Raw genomic sequence first — 21,077 nt, 5'->3', positions numbered from 1 at the left:
GCATTGAAAACTACTAGATTTTCTCTGCCCCAATCGGAAATTTTAGAAAGATCGGAAGTCAGGCGTTCCGTGGCATCCCCGCGTGATCTGTTAATTTCCTGAAGGGTTGGACGTCTCTGAAAGAACGTGGAAAGATGTAGAGTGGTATCATCAGCGTAGGAGTGGATAGGGCAAGAAGTTTGGTTAAGAAGGTCATTAATGAATAATAGAAAGAGAGTGGGTGACAGGACAGAACCCTGAGGAACACCACTATTAATAGGTTTAGGAGAAGAACAGTAGCCGTCTACCACAGCAGCAATAGAGCGGTCAGAAAGGAAACATGAGATAAAGTTGCAGAGAGAAAGATAGAAGCCGTAAGAGGGCAGTTTTGAAATCAAAGCTTTATGCCAGACTCTATCAAAAGCTTTTGATATGTCTAACGCAACAGCAAAAGTTTCACCGAAATCTCTAAAAGAGGATGACCAAGACTCAGTAAGGAAAGCCAGAAGATCACCAGTAGAGCGACCTTGACGGAAGCCATACTGGCGATCAGACAGAAGATTGTGAAGTGACAGATGTTTGAGAATCTTCCTATTCAGGATAGATTCAAAAACTTTAGACAAGCAAGAGATTAAAGCTATAGGACAGTAGTTTGAGGGGTTAGAACGGTCACCCTTGTTAAGAACAGGCTGAATGTAGGCGAACTTCCAGCAGGAAGGAAAGGTAGAAGTCGATAGACAAAGTTGGAAGAGTTTGGCCTGGCAAGGTGCAAGCACAGAAGCACAGTTTTTGAGAACAGTAGGAGGGACCCCATCAGGTCCATAAGCCTTCCGAGGGTCTAGGCCAGCATGGAAAACATCATTACAAAGAATTTTGATTGTAGACATGAAATAGTCAGAGGAAGGAGGAGAGGGAGGGAGAAGCCCAGAATCGTCCAAGGTGGAGTTGTGAGCAAAGGTTTGAGAAAAGAGTTCAGCTTTAGAGAGAAGAGATGGCAGTGGTGCCATCAGAATGAAATAAAGGAAGGAAAGATGAAGAAGTGAAGTTATTTGAGATGTTTTTGGTTAGATGCCAGAAGTCACGAGGAGAGTTTGAGTTTGAAAGATTTTGACATTTCCTATTTATGAAAGAGTGTTTGGCAAGTTGAAGAACAGACTTGGCATGATTCCGGGCAGAGATATAAAGTGCATGAGATTCAGGAGATGGAAGGCTCAAGTACCTTTTGTGGGTAACCTCTCTATCATGTATAGCACGAGAACAGGCTGAGTTAAACCAAGGTTTAGAAGGTTTAGGTTGAGAAAAAGAATGAGGAATGTACGCCTCCATGCCAGATACTAACACCTGTTATGCGTTCAGCACAAAGAGATGGGTCTCTGACACGGAAGCAATAATCATTCCAGGGAAAATCAGCATAATACCTCCTCAGGTCCCCCCAACTGGCAGAGGCAAAACGCCAGAGGCACCTTCGCTTTGGGGGATCCTGCGGAGGGATTGGAAAAATAGGACAAGATACAGAAATGAGATTGTGATCGGAGGAGCCCAACGGAGATGAAAGGGTGGCAGCATAAGCAGAAGGGTTAGAGGTGAGGAAGAGATCAAGAATGCTGGGCGTGTCTCCAAGACGGTCAGGAATACGAGTAGGGTGCTGAACACATGCTCTAGGTCATGGAGGATAGCAAAGTTGAAGGCTAGTTCACCAGGGTGGTCAGTGAAGGGAGAGGAAAGGCAAAGCTGGTGGTGAACATTGAAATCTCCAAGAATGGAAATCACAGCGAAAGGGTATAGGGACAGAATGTGCTCCACTTTAGAAGTTAAGTAGTCGAAGAAATTACTATAGTCAGAAGAGTTAGTGGAGAGATAAACAGCACAGATGAATTTAATTTGAGAGTGACTGTTAAGTCGTAGCCAGATGGTGGAAAATTCGGAAGACTCAAGAGCGTGGGCACGAGAGCAAGTTAAGTCATTGCGTACATAGATGCAACATCCAGCTTTGGAATGAAAATGAGAATAGAGAAAGTAGGAGGGAACAGAGAAGGGGCTACTGTCAGTTGCCTCAGACAGCTGTGTTTCGGTGAGGAAAAGAAGATGAAGTTTAGTAGAGGAGAGGTGGTGTTCCACAGATTGAAAATTAGATCTAAGACCGCGAATGTTGCAGAAGTTAATGTAGATAAAGTTGAGGGAGGTGTCAAGGGATTTGTGGTTCTTCAACAGGAGAGGTGTCCGACCTGGGGACATTTTTTGGTCCCCTCCCCAGAGGGGAACTCCCAAGGCGTTGTTTATTTGGGGTCCCATTTTTCTTTTAAATTTTGATTTGAGTGAAGGGTGTATGTGTGGTAAGTGCATGTAGTTTTGTGTGAAGAAGGAGAGCTGTCTTTAGAGGGTAGGCTGTGACTACCCCCTTGAGTTGTGAGACACAAAGGGAAACATTTAACGAGATCACAACTAGCTTTAATGGAAGGTTCACTACTACTACTACTACTACTACTACTACTACATTATGTTGAAGCATAGATCAGTGTCATCCTTCCTCTTTTCTGTTTCTTCATACATACAGTTCTATACACCAATATTTGTAGCATTCCCAAGGGTGACATTTAAGTTAGGCCCATCGCTGACGTGCGCTTATTCTCCTCGTACTCCTCCTCTTTCTCATCCTCATCCTCATCCTCAGCCTCAGCCTCATCCTCAGCCGCCTTTCCGTTCTCTCTCTCTCTCTCTCTCTCTCTCTCTCTCTCTCTCTCTCTCTCTCTCTCTCTCTCTCTCTCTCTCTCTCTCTCTCTCTCTCTCTCTCTCTCTCTCTCTGTATATATATATATATATATATATATATATATATATATATATATATATATATATATATATATATATATATATATATATATATATATATATATATATATATATATATATATATATATATATATATATATATATATATATATATATATATATATATATATATATATATATATATATATATATATATATATATATATATATATATATATATATATATATATATATATATATATATATATATATATATATATATATATATATATATATATATATATATATATATATATATATATGAATAGTGTTGTACTGGAGGTTAATTGAGCGTTACATTGTCCAGTAAACTCATAGTCTTCATAAAGTAAAAGGTCTGACAATCAAATCCACGATTTTTGTGTTAGAGGAGTCATATTCTGAAACACTTTGCACGGTACTAAGGATTGCTTATAAGGGCGAGAGAAATGATTACCCCTTTTACTGCCAGACGATTTTTCTCTTTATAACTGACAACTTTTTAGATTCTTGTATACTTTTGCAGCATAGTTATTTGAATAAACACATCAATCTCCTCGTCGTGATTTATTTGTTCATTTACTTTATTAATTTTAATTTATTCTTACAGTACTGTCATAATGTTAACAAAAGACAATTGATGCAGTGATTTTTTTCTCATAGATGATACTGAATCTTTTGTAAACTATTTCTAGAATCACAAAAACACAGTTGAATACACCAACAACAATACTAGATGTTCAATGTTAAACATAATCTAAAGAAGATTCTAGTATGATGAAGAATACATCCCTGTTATGTATATGACTATGGTGTTTAGTGTATTCGTATCTTGCTAGCATTTACTGTGCGAATGAGTACTGGCAATGAGCTGAAGGTAGCATTCAAAATTTAACATTATTCCTTTCACTCACAACCTGTAAGAAACAATCGTCTCCGAATTTGTGCCTAGGTGCTAAAGAGCGTTTTACCGCGAAGATTTTTTTGGAGGTCTTTAAACGAATTGTGAATAATTGTAAACTTAGTTTAAAATCCACAAATAGTAAATCATATTCCTGTCATTTATCTGATAACAATTCCTATCACACTTGAATACGTTCTAATGACAATTCAACCGGACAAGATTCGTTTTGGGATTGCTCCACGAATAGCAAGTAGTGTTAAGGAATAGATTAACAAGTAGACCTTATCCATTCTTCTCAGTGTCAGAAGGAACGATTATCCATACGAGTCTCTGAGTATTGCGTATTAGTGTTGTAATTATTCGACAAGCTTATCAAATTGTACGATGGTAAAGGTTAAATTATAAACAGAACATTTTCCTTACATTCACAGTATGTTGAGTACAATCACCCAAAGACTTGAAATAAGTACTGTATGGTAGAACAGTTTTCATGTGGCATGCTTCGGGGAATTTTCTGAATCGAGCAGTTATCATCATTCCAGGAATGCCCACTATGAGCGATGAGCAGCAGTCCTAGTGTTGGTGAATTTTACGTTCTTGTATGTCGATATGTAGGTCAGAGTTGCCTCCAAGTTGTTGGGGGCGCTTGGTATTGGAGTCTGCTTTGGGACTTGGGAAGTATTGTATGCCTGGGGGCATATTATGTTTCCTTCTTGATCGGACATCCGGGCACCTCTTGGACGCGGTGAAGGCAACGGCACATACATGTATATAAATAGAACCTCCTTTGCACTCCGAAAGATAAACGAAGGCAGCTGTGCCTTAATATTAGTTTGTTTAGTTAATAATTTGAAACATGTATGTGGAAGCTGCTTGCTGTAACTAATCCCGAACTTAAGAGATAAATATGAATGTGAAGCTTCGATGCCATGGCTGGTGTGCTGCTAAGCGATGACGTCAGGTTAAGTGTTCCGGGTGATGGGTGTCGCGAGCTAATCGTTGCTGTTAAGTTTAAAAGAATTATGCGATGATAGCTGGTGTTATGGTATTATTCTGTATCACCGATGTTCATTTAAAGAGTTTTAAGAGGATAAGTGTCGCTTGCCAATTGTTACCGTTGTTAAAAAAAAAAAAAAAAAACATTAAGATCATGGATGACGCTGGTATCTTCGAAGTTCGTTTGCAAGACTGAGGTATTGAGTTGAGTTGCGTGTATCTTATCTTTGTCTTTAGGTTATAAGAAGTTATAACACCATAAAGCAACATTATTATTGTTGGTATTTATTTAACCGGCTTATTTTGAGTATTTGAATTCATGGATCGTTACTTAATTTTAGTAAATCCACTCGATTTTACTGAACAAAAAAAGTTAAAAAATCAGTTAATGAGTAACTACTTACTAAAAGGTAACTTACCAGCCGATCAACCAACCAACTAAATAAATGAATATTTAAAGTAGATAGATGAATAAAAAAATAGATTAGTAAATAAAGTTCAGCAAAATAATAAATAAAGGTACAAACAGATTTTAACAATTCGATCATTCATTCCTTTTGCCTTGAGTGGAATCACCCAAAATTATGCCATAGACATGCACCACATCATTTGATTGAGCTTGAAGAGCAGCTATAGCAGTCACAGGCAGTGGCGTGTGTTGTAATCATCGGAGCTGGGCTGATGGCTTTGTGCTGTGTTGCGTCACTGGCCTTGAGCTCGCTCCTCCGCCAGCGGGTATGTCGAGGGATAAAAGGGACGTGGTCTGGTACCCACGGCCTTGGTCTGCTTCAGGATTAGAGGCAAGAAATGAAGTGTAGGTGCTTAGAGATGCGGCAGTATTGAAACACACACACACGTAGGGTAACGTCTGGCTGTCTCGTCAGAGACTGCAGCAGATCAAACAGTGAAACACACACACACACACACACACACACACACACACACACACACACACACACACAGCCCGGTAGCTCAGTGGTTAGAGCGCTGGCTTCACAAGCCAGAGGACCGGGTTCGATTCCCCGGCCGGGTGGAGATATTTGGGTGTGTCTCCTTTCACGTGTAGCCCCTGTTCACTGTTCACCTAGCAGTGAGTAGGTACGGGATGTAAATCGAGGAGTTGTGACCTTGTTGTCCCGGTGTGTGGTGTGTGCCTGGTCTCAGGCCTATCCGAAGATCGGAAATAATGAGCTCTGAGCTCGTTCCGTAGGGTAACGTCTGGCTGTCTCGTCAGAGACTGCAGCATATCAAACACCACGTAGTGTAGTGGTTAGCATGCTCGGCTCACAACCGAGAGGGTCCGGGTTCGAGTCCTGGGAAGCGCCGAGGCAAATGGGCAAGCTTCTTAATGTGTAGCTCCTGTTCACCTAGCAGTAAATAGGTACGGGATGTAATTTGAGGGGTTGTGGTCTCGCTTTCCCGGTGTGTGGAGTGTGTTGTGGTCTCAGTCCTACTCGAAGATCGGTCTACGAGCTCTGAGCTAGCTCCGTAATGGGGAGGGCTGGTTAGATGACCAGCAAGCGACCGAGGTGAATTACACGGGGTGTTCCCTTTGGGGATAAGGGGAACTGTGACTTGCAAGGATAAGGAAGGAGTTACCAGATTGGGTGTTTGATGTAGCCTTGGAATGTGCCAGCCTACCTTCATACATACATATTATATAAGTCCGTATTCTCAGATGCTTTGCTCTCTCATCATGCCTATTTTCAAATGCTACAATTTCTCAATGTTTCTCCTATTGATGATATAGAAGTTTCGTTAATATGTCTCTAGAGTCCTAGAACCATGCTAACCCCTTTAAAGTCCAATGCAATTTCAATTAGAGGCTTCTGAAAGGAATGGAGATATGGCCAGAAGTGTTTCGGAATATGGTTCATAGATACATGCATACGTTGATAAAAATAAAATAGTAAATGACTGTAGTAAGTAAATATGTAAATTTCACTTTCTCCATGCACAGCTTTTTCATATTGGCTACAGAAGTTTTTACTTTTTTTTCTTTTTATCTCGGCGTCTGGCTCCAAAATATGCTTTCACTTTTATTTTATCGTTGTTACGTTGCTGTTGCGCGCAGGATATACGTGATGATCTATTTCTTTTTTCCTTCCTTGTTGCGTTTCACACTAGTGGTTCGTGTTTGGTGTGAGGTTCCATTACATGCAAGACCATCTCTGTGGCGAGTAAGTTGCGAGCATTTATTTAACTAACGTGAGTTTTATATTAACCCCTTCAGTACCATGATACGTCTTTATATTTATTCAGGTTACAATTAGGCAATTTTGTACAGCTTCGAAATCTCATGGTGTATTAAAATAGTGAAGATTCTGGACCATTAACCTTCTGACCTCCATAGAACCTTGCTAATGTAAATAAAATCGTGTAATCGTACTCAAACCTCACGGTGTTAGTAGTGAATTAATTAATGGTGTTAGGAGTGAATTTTATATTAATACTGTTAGTAGTAGTAGTAGTATAGTGGGAATAATGTTGATTTTTTTTTCAGTAAATGTTTTTGACTTGAGTTGAGTAAGTGAACTAAAGATATCACGAACGAGAAAAATTATCATAGATACTCTGGAGGTGATGCTAAAGCAAATTGATTATGTACAAAGCTTGAAAGATTATAAAAAGATGGAAAAATCATTTAAACAAAATAAAAGAAATATAATAAAGAATATAAACAGTAGTAGTTGTTGTTGTAGTACTTGTATAGTAGTGCAAGTAACACTTTTTTTTTTTTCAGGAAATGCTTTGATTTTTAAAATTAAATAAGTGAAGTAAATATATCACGAACGAGGAAGATTATCATAGATACTGTGGAGATGATACTTAGGCAAACTGATTATGTACAGAGCTTGAAAGATTGTAAAAGATGGAAAAAAAATCAATAAAACAAAATAAAAGAAATACAATAAAGAATATAAACACGAAAGCAAGGAAAACCAAGTGATATTTTAAGGTGAAAACTCCAGGATCGAAGATAAGGAACCAAAGCTAAATTAAATGATACCGTCATAAGATTCATTTGACTGATTGAATCGACACAACCACCACCACCATCACCACCACCGCTCTTTAAGGTGACCATGACGGTGGCTGTTGTTGTGGTGATGACTCTGCACAGGAAGGATAGCAATAGTAGCACGTCACCATCACCACCACCACCACCACTTCCTCCGCCTCCTATCAACTTGCCATTCGTATTCTTCCCGATCTTTTATTTTTCTTCCTTTCCCTGCCCGTATATTTTTCTTTTCTTCCAGTTCCTTCGTACCCTTCTCTTCTTCCTTGATACTACTTTCAGATTTACCTATCATTTATTTACCTCCTCCTCCTCTCTCTCTCTCTCTCTCTCTCTCTCTCTCTCTCTCTCTCTCTCTCTCTCTCTCTCTCTCTCTCTCTCTCTCTCTCTCTTCCTTATGTATTTATAGTTATATGTACTTACTATATGGGTAACTTCCTTTCTTTTCCTTATCCTTTACCTAATTCAAATTAATTTTATCATTCTTTCCATCTATCCATCCTTCCTTGCTTTCTCCACTTCTTCCATAAAATCCATCCTCTTATTCCTCCTCCTCGTCCTCCTCCTCCTCCACCACCACATCTCTCGCTTCCTCTTTGTGACTAGCAAGGAAACTGACGCAGAGTTTAGCATGATTGTGATCAGCTGACCATGGTGTGTGTGTGTGTGTGTGTGTGTGTGTGTGTGTGTGTGTGAGACGTGGTTGTGGCTGCAGCGGTGTCCGTAACTCAGCTGGTATTAAAGGAAAACAGTCGAGCCAGTCCTGTACTCTCTCTCTCGCTCTCTCTCTCTCTCTCTCAGCCGATGACGTCACAGATTTCTTGGGACCAATCATCTCGCGTGTAGCTTCATGACGTAGGCCCGGACAGTGCGCGCCGATTAGTGGACTTGGGTAGTGACATCATAGAAGAAATGTCACGGGTGGAGGTGGTGGCGGCGGCGGCGGCGGCGGCGGCGAGCAATTTAGTGTGATGTAATAATAATCGTTCTTCGCCGGCCTTGATCGGTTTAGGTCATGCGGACGTGTAGTTATCTGTATGTGTGTGTGTGTGTGTGTGTGTGTGTGTGTGTGTGTGTGTGTGTGTGTGTGTGTGTGTGTGTGTGTGTGATTCACCACGGTCGTCTGCTGGTCACCCAGCCAGTCTTCCCCATTACGGAGCGAGCTCAGAGTTCATAGACCGATCTTCGGGTAGGACTGAGACCACAACACACTCCACACACCGGGAAACCGAGTTCATAACCTCTCTAGTTACATCCCGTACCTATTTACTGCTAGATGAACAGGGGCCACATTAAGAGGCTTGCCCATTTGCCTCGCCGCGCCGGGACTCGAACCCGGCCCTCTCGATTGTGTGTCGAGCGTGCTTCATATATATATATATATATATATATATATATATATATATATATATATATATATATATATATATATATATATATATATGTGTGTGTGTGTGTGTGTGTATGTGTGTGTTATTATTGTTATTTTTTGTTGTTATTATTATTATTATTATTATTATTATTATTACTGTTACTGTTATTTTTGTTATTATTATAGTACTTTTTATTATTCTTGTTTTATTTAGGAAACCACATGCAGATTAAAAAATACGTACAGGTTATAAATAGTGTGTGTGTGTGTGTGTGTGTGTGTGTGTGTGTGTGTGTGTGTGTGTGTGTGTGTGTGTGTGTGTGTATTCACCTAGTTGTATTCACCTAGTTGTAATTTTACAGGGTCTGGGTATCATACTCGTGTGGCCCCGTCTCCATATCTACACACATCCAACTTTCCTTTAAAACTATGCACACTCCTCGCTGACACCACCTCCTCACTCAAACCATTCCACACCTCCACACATCTTTGTGGGAAACTATATTTCTTCACATCCTTCAAGCATATTCCCTTGGCTATCTTTTTACTATGCGATCTTGTAGTTTTATTTAAGTTTTCCTCTCTCAACATCATTTGCTCATTATCCAGTCCGTTCAACAGTTTATAAACCTGTATTAAATCTCCTCTTTCTCTTCTTTGTTCCAAGATAAGCAAATTCATTTCTTTTAATCTCTCCTCATAGGTCATTTCTGCCAATTCCGGAACCATTTTTGTTGCCATTCTCTGCAATCTCTCCAACTTCCTTATATGCTTCTTTTTATAAGGGGACCAAACCACTCCAGCATATTCCAATCTTGGTCTAATTACCGTACTAATTAATTTCTTCATCATATCTTTATCCATATAATGGAAGGCTAATCCAATATTTTTATCAAATTATACGTTTCTCCAAACATCTTATCAATATGAGCCTCAAACTGCCCATGGTCTTGTATTATCACTCCCAAATCCTTTTCCTTTTCCACCTTTTTCAACACTACTTCTTCACCCATCTTATATGACCCTCTTGGCCATCTTCCACTCTTCCCATCTCCATCACATGACTTTTGCTCAGATTAAATTCCATTTGCCACCTCTTGCTCCACTCCCAAATCTTATCCAGATCTGCCTGTAAAATTTCACAATCTTCTTCACTCTTCACACACCTACACAACTTCGCATCATCCGCAAACAAATTAATATAACTGTTTACTCCTCTGGCATGTCATTAATATATACAAGGAAAAGTATTGGTGCCAGCACTGAGCCTTGTGGGACTCCACTCTCCACCACCAACCAGTCCGACTTTGCATCCCTTATTACCGTTCTCATCTCCTCCATCTCAAGTAGTTTTCCATCCACTTTAACACTTTTCCTTTCAGTCCTCCATAAATCTCTAATTTCCATAACAGTCTCATGTGAGGTACCTTGTCAAAAGCTTTCTTTAAATCCAAATATACACAGTCCATCCATCCCTCTCTCTTGTATTTTGTCAACCACTCTTGAATAAAAGCTCAGTAGATTTGTTACACATGACCTCCCTTTCCTGAAGCCAAATTGATGATCCGATAATAACTTATGATCCTCCAGGAACCGTATCCAATATTTCTTTATCACCCTCTCACAAATCTTACTGACCACACTTGTTAGAGACACAGGTCTATAGTTAAGAGGCTCTTCCTTACTGCCTCCCTTATAAATGGGCACCACTTCAGCTCTCTTCCACTCTACTGGTACTTCCCCTGTTTCTAATGAACACCTTATAATATCATATAATGGATCAATCAATTCTTCTCTACACTCCTTCAATAATTTTCCTGAAACTTCATCTGGTCCCATCGCTTTATCATCTTTAAGTTCCTCCAACATTTTATATAACTCCTTTTAGGTATCTTAATGTCATCCATGTGCACATTTCCTTGTACATTCTGAGGCTTTACAAACATTGTTTCTTCAGTAAATACTTGCTGAAACCTATTATTTAGCAATTCCGCTATATTCTTAGGGTCATCTACTATCCCTTGCTCTCCTTTTAATCTTTCAATGGACTCTCTCTTTTAAGTTTACCATTTATGAACCTGTAAAACAATTTTGGATGTTCCATACTCTTGTCTACAATATCTTTTTCAAATTTTCTTTCTTCCTCCCTCCTTACCCTCACATACTCATTTCTCGCCACTCTATAATTCTCCTTATTTAGTATATTCCTGCTCTTTTCCATCTTTTCCAAGCCACATCTCTTTTCCTTAGCCTTAACACAAGTTGCATTAAACCAATCCTTTCTTCCTTCCTCTCTCGGTTTATACTTTGGTACAAATTTCATAATTCCTTCTTTATAATATTTCATAAAAATCTCATATTTCTTTTGCACTTCTCTGATTTGTAACATCTCCTCCCAATCTAATGTTCTGAAATAATTTTTCAAACTTTCTGTGTCCATCTTTCTATAATTCAATCTACCACTCCTGTATGTCTCGTCCTTCCTTTGCTGTGTTGTTGCGATCTGCATTTCCATAACCACATGATCACTCTTTCCCAAAGGACACTTGTATTGTATATCTCCACATAGGTACACTTCTCTTGTTAACACCAAATCCAGTCTAGCCGGTTCATCATCTCCTCTATATCTAGTATTTTCCTTCACCCTCTGTTCCATCATATTTTCCATCATTAGATTAAGAAATCTCTCTCCCCCATGCTTCCTCTCCAACACCACTTACTAGATTTTCCCAATCCACCTCCTTACAATTAAAATCTCCTACTAGTATCACCTTTCTTTTTCCAGATAATACACTTTCCAAACTCTGTAAAGTATCCTTGATCATATTGTCATATTCCCTTAATGTCCAAGAATTTGTTTTAGGAGGTACATATGTCACCATGATTATTAATTCTTTTCCATCACTTTTTATCCTTATGCTTATCACTTCTGCATTGTTCTTCCCATACCAAACCTTATCCACATTTATTTCTTTTTTCGTCATAATCATAACTCCTCCTCCACCTTTATTCTCCCTATCCTTTCTCCATATATTAAATTTATTATCCAAATTTATCTTTGTTTTTTCATGCAATTTTGTCTCAGTCAAACACACTATATCAGGCTTCTCCACTATCATATAGTTTTGCAATTCCAATCTACTTGACAGTATCCCATCTATATTAGTATACATTACGGTCCACCCACTGCTCCCTCTAGGGGTTCCTCCGTATTCCTTCTTTCCACATACCACTTTCTGACTCTCTCTCCTATAACTCTCCAAAAAAACTTTTCTTTCCTCCTCAGACCGCTCATCATTTTTCCTTCTCGCCTCTTCCACCAATTCCTTATATCTTCTCTCTTCCTCATTTCTATTCTTTCTCACAAACACCTCTTTACAACCTTCTATCTCTCTTAACTTTGATGTTCTATATAGGATATCCTCCAGATTGTTGTGACTTCAGTACTACTTTAATCGGTCTGCTCACTCCCTCCTTATACGGACCCAGTCTATGGATCTCTTCCACTTCTTCTTGTAGGTCTTTTTTTTCATCATCATTTAGATTTTTAACAGATCTCTTACCGTTTTAATTCTTCCTTAATTCTCTTAGGCTTATATGTTATATTTTGTTCTTTCATCCCAAATATTAACACACTCTTCTTCTTTTCTGCTATTTCCCTTATCAATGTTTCCTTATTCTTCATTACATTAACCAGTTCCTTGGACCTTTCTTTTTTGTCTTCCTTCAACTGATCTTTAATTATTTCTTGTAATCCAACCATCTCTGCTTCCCTCGACTGTGTGTGTGTGTGTGTGTGTGTGTGTGTGTGTGTGTGTGTGTGTGTGTGTGTGTGTGTGTGTGTGTGTGTGTGTGTGTGTTTACCTAGTTGTATTGTAGTGTCCTGTCTCCATGTCTCCATTTATCAAATTTTTCTTTAAAGTTATGTGCTGTAACAACTTCACCAGTCAATGCATTCCACTTTTCCACCGTTCTATGTGGAAAAATGTATTTTTAAATATCCCTCACACACTGCCTCATCCTAATCTCCTTTACATGCCCTCTTGTCCTTCTATCTTCTTCTGTCACCAGCACCAGGTCTTCCTTGTCTATCTTTTCAATGCCATTTACTAAAGTATCTTGTACACTGTTACTAGGTCTGGTATCCTCGTTCTCTTCCATCTTGTAAGGTTGGCAGTCCCATTTGCTTCAGCCTTTCTTCGTATGTTAGGTCCTTTAGTTCTGGCATCATCTTTGTAGCAATCTTCTGTATGCATTCTAATCTTCTTATATCGTTTTTAGAGCTCGGAGACCGCACCACAGTTGCATATTCCAGCTTTGGACGTATCATGCTTGTGATAATTTTTTTCATCATATCTTTGACCATGAATTGAAATGTCACTCTTATATTAATCAACATTTTATATGATAATCCAAATACAGTGGAGACTCAATACTCGAACTTAATTTGTTACAAATAGCTGTTCAAGTAATAAAAAGTTTGACTATTGATACTTATAAATCAGTTAATTCGTTCTAATCTTAACAAAACTTGAAGTTTATAAAAATTTCAATGTATTTTTTTTTTTCATCATTTTGATTTGTACATATCATAAATGAAGGCTGCTGATGGATTACTTAGAAGAGGTGGGGAGGAGAGGGGACGTCGTCAGAGGATGAGTGAAAACGTCTTTGTAGCTTTTCTCCTGGTGTTATTCTTGTGAATCCACTAGCAGAGGGATGTGGCTCACTCTAACACTTGCACTGTCCCTAGATTCCTTATTTTCAGCACTAATAAGCCTCTTTAGTGCCATCCTAATTTTCTAAATGAAAAAACACTGACAGAATGCAGAAGAATGTTGTTTTTCTCAAGATTCCGGCAGGACTAAGGATGCATACTGGCATCTGGTATATCTAATTACCGGTATTGCCGGTAATATGGTATAATAACGGTACAGTGACAGTTGCGAGAAGGGAGAGAACAGAACTTTGTATACAACCAAATGTGCGGCCATTTGATTATCAGATACTTTTACCACTAGTAAGCCTTTGGTGTTAATGAAATTTTATAAATAAAAACTACAGACGGAATGTACAAGAATGTTATTTTGACGACTGCGGCATCACAACTGGCAGGGGGAGGAGAGGGAAAGGCCAGGGAGCCTTTGTTTACAACCACGTGTGTGTGCGTTTGACTATCAGGTACTTTTTCGAGTATTAAATTGAACTTTTGCATTTGAGTATTGGAAAGTTTGACTATTTAGACGTTCGAGTATAGAGTCTCCACTGTATCTTGCTTATGTGTTTTTCAGGGCTCAGATTTTCCTATATAATACTCCCAAATCTTTTTCCTCTTTAGTCTTCATTATTTGTTCCTTTCCCATCAGATAGATCCATACCGGTCATTACTTACCCTTTCCTAGTTCCATTACATGACATTTCTTGGCATTGAACTCCAATTTCCACTTCTTTACTCCACTTGTAGATTTTGTTTATATCTTCCTGTAACAGCAAACAGTCCTCCTGGGTTTTGATTACTCATAGCAGCTTTGCATCATCAGCAAATAAATTAATATAACTGTTTACCCCATTGTGAATGTCTTTGGCATAAATGTGGAACATTATAGGGCCTAACACTGACCCTTGTGGCACTCCATTTGTTACTTTACCCCAAGATGAGTATGTATCTCTGATCACAGTTCTCCCTGTTCTTCAAATAATCCCTTGTCCATTCTAACAAAGTTTCTCACAGTCCTCCTGTGTTCTCTAGTTTCCAAAGAAGTCTTCCATGAGAGACTTTATCAAAAGCCTTTTTTATGTCCAGGTATACTGTGTCCACCCATCCATATCTGCTTTCCAGTCTTTCTATTACTCTTGAGTAGAAACTTAATAAGCTCAACACTCATGACCGTCCGGTTTTGAACCCAAATTATCTGTTCGATATAACTTTTTGTTCTTCCAGATGTTTACTCTTTTTTCTTTGATAACTATTTCTCAAAAATTCCTTATAACACTTGGAAGTGACACTGGTCTGTAATTTAATGGCTCAGTTACCTTTTCTCATTTAAATATTGGTATTACGTTGACTCTTCCATTCTAGTGGAGCTCTCCCGTCATTTAGTGAACTTGTAATTATTTCCCAAATTGGATCCAACATTTGCTCTTTACATTCTTTTAGAACCCAGCCTGATTCATCATCCGGCCCCACTGCTTTTCTGACATCCAAATTATCTAGTAATCTTCCATATCATCATTGTGCACTGTGATTTCCTGCAATCCTTGGCAATGCAAAGTCCTATTTGGTTCTATAAAATCCTCTTTACAGTGAACACAGTTTTGAAGCTCTCATTCATTATTTGACACATTTCCTTTTCCGTTTGGTATATCTTCCCTCCTTTTATTATTATTTTTTTATTGTTTCCTTATTCTTCATCTTCCCATTTATACATTTGTAGAAAAGTTTGGGTTCATCTTCGCTATTTTGCACCACATCTTTCTCAAAGTTTCTTTTTCCTCTCTCCTTACTCTAATATATTAATTTCTCACATCATACTGCTGTCTGTTATTGTCATTTCTCTGTTTTATGAGTTTCTTCTTCTTGCCTTTTTATCTTCTGTGTGTCTAGCGTGTATGTTTTTCTTAACTATAAATAGGTACGTATTTCATTTCTCCTTCGTTATATTTCTGTATGGATATTTCATATTTCCCTTGTATTGTCCTTTTCGATTCAATATCAGCAAAAAATTTCCTTAATTTTTCAAAATCTGCTGTTGCACAATTTAATCTCTTTTTTTCTAGTTATCTCTGTATCTTATCCTATTCTCCTCATGTATTTCAAGCTCTAATGTCACATGATCACTTTTTCCCATTGAACTAAGGTATTGTATGCTGGGAGGGGCTCTGGCTTCTTTGTGAATACTAGGTCAAGCAACGATGGTTGTTCTTCCCCCTGTACCTTGTTGACTCTTCTTCCCACTGATCCATTGTATTTACCATTGTCAACTGTAGCACTTTCTTGCTTGATTGTCCAGCAATGACCATTACTTCCATCTCTCTCCAGTTTATTTTTTTTACAGTTAAAGTCTCCAACGAATAGTATTCTTCCATCTCTTCTTATCATATTATCTAAGCACTTAAGCACCCCTCTTCGTATATCCTTATGTTCCTCAGTTCCCCATGTACATATTTGTCTAGGTGTCACATGTGTAACTATGATTTTTCTTTTTTTCAATTCCTCTTTTTTTATTGTTATTCCCATTACTTCCACCATGCCCTCACCATATTGCACATCCTCCACACATATATTATCACGAACCATTATTAACACTCCTCCTCCCCCTTTACCCTTCCTGTCTCTTCTCCAGCAATTATATCCCTCCTCTTTAAAGCTAACCTGGATGGATCCCTTCTCTTAATTTTGTTTCAACAATACACATTACATCCGGCAATTTATAATAATCTCTAACCTCCAACATGCTGGATAGCAACCCATCTATATTAGTACATATAAGTCACTCTTAATTTCTTGCCTCCTCCATGACTTCCTCCTTCTTCTGTAGATACCACTTCTTTTGTCTCATATCTGAACCCTACAGTAGAAATTCATTTTCTCAATCTCCGTCCTTTTCTCATTTTTTTTTTTCCTTAGTTTCACTTCTTAGCACTTTCTCCTTTTCCCTGTCTTCCAGGTTTATATTTCTTTTTATCCATATATCTTTACATTCAGTATCATCGGCCAGCTTCCCTTTCCTTGTCATAATTTACTCCATCGCCACCTGCAATCTCATTCTCACTTTCATTGGGCTCTTACCCCCTTCACTAAATCTTTCCAACCTAATCACTTCCTCCATTTCGTGATCTAACTCCTTTGTGCTGTCCTGGGCCTGTTTGATAATACTTTTGGCCAATTCTCCCTCCCAAAAATTAAGAAATATTTCCTGTTATCCACTGTATCTCTCACTAGATTATCTTTCTCCTTAATCGTTTTTATAAAAGTGTCCTTTGTTTTTTCCTGAATTTGTCGCCTTACTACCTCTGAAAATTTAACTTTTTCCTTTTCCTGTTCCTGTTTCCATGCATTATGTAATTCCTCCAGCTTGTATTCATCCATTCCATTTTCTACTCTGTCTTCAATCCTATCGCGCACTTTTTCTACAGTCAGATGTTGCCCTGTGAGAATAGCAGCTTTTATCATGCACAAATTCATACTTGTATTTACTTGTATTTTTTTTTTCTTTTTTTTTTTTACACACACACACACACACACACACACACACACACACACACACACACACACACACACACACACACACACACACACACACACACACAAAACAGTAGCCAAAGTGAGGGTGTGTAATTTATGTGTTGTCCTATTTTTGTTTATTTCTTATTTTTATTTTTTCATGTATTTATTTTTTTTCAGACCTACACACCAGGGGGTGGAGGTGGCCATGGGGCAGCAGTATCACCTATCACCACATCCTCAACATCAGTTGGTGCCCTTGGGGGAAGTGGTGGGGGTGGCGGTGGTGGCGGCAGTGGAAGTGGAAGTGGTGGCGGAGGTGGTGGGGGAGGGGGTGCTGGGGGCTACTCAGCCACCTCCCCATCCCCTCACTCAAGCTATGGTGAACAGCTTTCCCGCACCAACCTGTACATCCGAGGCCTTAGTCCTGAAACCACTGACAAGGACTTGGTAGAGATGTGCAAGAAGTAAGTGAATTATTAATTAAATTAACTTTTTACCCTTTCATTTACAAGCTGGAATGGTCGGTATACTTTCAGAAATGCAGCTGTATTTGAACATGCTGCAATTTTGACATCTCAAGGGTTGCTCTATTGTCATTCAGTTAGGTATTTACAAAGTCAGCCAGTCAATCAATCCTATATCTAATGATTTTAGATGCACAAGAGCAGGTCACATAGGTAGATTGTTCATATATTAGTCAGTTAAGATGTTAGAAAATGAGGAAGCATGTGTACTCATATATTCAATCAATGGATTCATTCTCTTTCTCACATTTTCTTTAGTCTTAGTTTCATTCCACCATTCAAGATGTAAGGAAGCGAGTCAGCAAAGAGGTGGAGTGTCTTAGATGCAAAAAGCAGTGGGTTGGCCTTTTCATCCCGTGCATTAATGGATCATCACACCCACCACCACCTTTACCACCACGTTCACTGCTACCACACAAAATATGAAATAAATAAATAACAAATAGAAATGAGTTCCTGGTTCTATGAATAAAAATTGTTTGCACTTATGTTGCTGTTGCTGCTACTTCTGCTGGTGCTTCTACTGCTGCTTCTGCTGTTACTGTTGCTGCTACTGCTACTTCTACTACTACTACTATTTCTGCTGCTGCTGCTGCTGCTGCTGCTGCTGCTGCTGCTGCTGCTGCTGCTGCTGCTGCTGCTGCTGCTGCTGCTGCTGCTACTACTACTACTACTACTACTACTACTACTACTACTACTACTACTACTACTACTACTACTACTACTACTACTACTACTACTACTACTACTGCTACTGCTACTGCTACTGCTACTGCTGCTACTACTACTCTTTCTTTCTTCTACTACCACTATCACTATTAATACTTCTTACTACTACATCTGCTACCACAACTTCTACCAATACAACTACTACTAGTACATCACACTATTGCCAATCCCAATACAATAACCTTCCCTCAGTCCTACCCTAATCCATGATATTAGAACCAACACACACACACACACACACACACACACACACACACACAGGAATTTATAAAAATATACAAAGAAGGTGAGAAAAAATTTGTACCAATAAGACAACATAGAGAAGTTGGAAAGCAGGACTGGTTTAACGATAGATGTGAAAAGGCTAGAACAAGAAAAGAGGATGCATGGAAGAGGTGGAGAAGGAAAAGACGGATTAAGCAGTGGGAAAGTTACAAAAGAGCAAGAAATGAATATGTGTTGATTAGAAGAGAAGAAAGAAAGAAACAAGAAAAGGATATAATTGATAAATGTAAAGACCAACCAAGGCTTTTTACAGACATGTGAACAACAACATCAAAAATAGAGAAAGTATTGAAAGTTTAGAAGTAAATGGAGTATGCAGTGAAGATCCCAGGAAATGGCAGAGGCTATGAATGGATGCTTTCGGAAGGTATTCACAAAGGAGACTGCTTTTGACAAACCACTGGTAATGGAACAGAAAGGGATTATGAAGGAGTTTCAAGTAACTGTGGAGGAGATCAAGAATATGATGGGGAGTTTAGAAGTGAGAAAAGCTGTGGGACCTGATGGGGTATCAGGATGGATTTTAAGAGAATGCAGGGAGCAACTGGCAGAAAAAGTTTGTGAAGTAATTGATGCCTCATTAAGGGAAGGTGTAGTGCCCCAAGACTGGAAAAGAGCTAACATTGTCCCAATCTATAAATCAGGTAACAAGAGAGACCCATTGAACTATAGACCAGTGTCACTTACAAGTGTGGTAGCTAAGATGTGTGAGAGGGTGGTGAAGAATAGATGGACAGACTTCTTGGAGAAAATGACATACTTTGTGAGTGTCAATTTGGTTTTAGAAAAGGGCGTTCATGCACGACAAACCTGATATGTTACTATTCGAGGGTGATAGATGTAATACAGGAAAGAGATGGTTGGGCTGATGGAATATATCTGGATTTAAAAAAGGCCTTTGATAAGGTACCACACGGAGACTGATCTGGAAACTTGAAATGGTAGGAGGAGTGCATGGCAGTTTACTAAAATGGATGGAAGACTTTTTGGTAGGAAGAGAAATGAGAACAATAATTAAGGACAGACCATCAGAATGGGGCTTGGTGGAGAGTGGAGTTCCACAGGGATCAGTGTTGGCACCAGTAATGTTCGCGGTCTACATAAATGACATGGTGGATGGGGTGTCCAGTTATGTGAGCCTATTTGCAGACGATGCAAAATTGTTAAGAAAAGTGAGATGTGACAAAGATTGCGAACTACTCCAGGAAGACTTGGACAGAATATGGAAATGGAGCTGTACATGGCAAATGGAGTTCAACAAGACAAAATGCAAGAAAATAGAGTTTGGCAAGAGTGAAAGAAGAATCAGGAGTATATACAAGATAGGAAATGAAGACATAAAACCAGTCATGAAGAAAAGACCTTGGGGTGACAATTACCAATGACCTATCGCCAGAGAGACATATAAACAAAATAATTGGAGAAGTATTGAACTTATTGAGGAACATAAGAGTGGCGTTAGATATTTAGATGAAGAAATGATGAAGAAAATAATTACTGCAATGATAAGACCGAGGCTTGAATATGCAACAATACAGTGGGCTCGAACTTAAAGAAACACATAAGGAAACTAGAGAAAGTACAGAGGGCTGCAACAAAAATGGTGCCTGACTTAAGAGATTTGACTTATGAAGACAGACTGAAAAGAATGCAACTTCCGACCCTGGAAAACAGAAGAGAAAGGGAGACCTGATAGCAATATACAGAGTGATGATTGGCATGGAAAAAATGGATAGGGAAGATCTGTGTATGTGGAATGAAAGAATGTCAAGAGGGCATGGGAAAAAACTAAAAATGGCCACTTATAGGAGAGATGTGAAAAAATATAGCTTCCCTCATAGAAGGGTGGAAGCATGGAATAGTTTAGACGTGGAAGTGGTCAACGCAAGGAATATTCATGATTTTAAGAAAAAGCTGGACATTAATAGATATGGAGACGGGACAACACGAGCATAGCTCTTTTCCCGTATGTTACAATTAGGTAAATACAATTAGGTAAATACACACACACACACACACACACACACACACACACACACACACACACACACACACACACACACACACACACACACACACACACACACGGCGGCAGCAGTACGGGAAAAAAAATAATGAGAGGTCAGAAGAGGGAAAAAAAAGCATTTTTTTGGAGAATTCTAGGAGACAGGATAAGGAAATGGTATATAAAAGAGAAAGAAGAGAGAGGAAAAGTGGAACAAGTTTAACTA

General features: G+C 38.9%; 1 protein-coding gene across 8 annotated transcripts in view; it reads left to right on the top strand.

The window, feature by feature from the left end:
- LOC123520116 (RNA-binding motif, single-stranded-interacting protein 2-like) overlaps positions 1–21,077 on the top strand; it is a 221,726-nt gene that overhangs the window by 115,781 nt on the left and 84,868 nt on the right. For all 8 annotated transcript variants that reach the window (XM_045282042.1, XM_045282044.1, XM_045282041.1 and 5 more), the window contains one exon: positions 17,486–17,772. In XM_045282042.1, coding sequence (XP_045137977.1) covers positions 17,486–17,772 — 287 coding nt within the window. The remainder of the gene's footprint in view (positions 1–17,485; positions 17,773–21,077) is intronic.

This window comes from Portunus trituberculatus, chromosome 46 (genome assembly GCF_017591435.1).
Source record: "Portunus trituberculatus isolate SZX2019 chromosome 46, ASM1759143v1, whole genome shotgun sequence".
Lineage (NCBI taxonomy): Eukaryota > Metazoa > Arthropoda > Malacostraca > Decapoda > Portunidae > Portunus > Portunus trituberculatus.
Note: the sequence above shows the minus strand (reverse complement) of the source record. Positions and strands in the feature narration are given on the sequence as shown.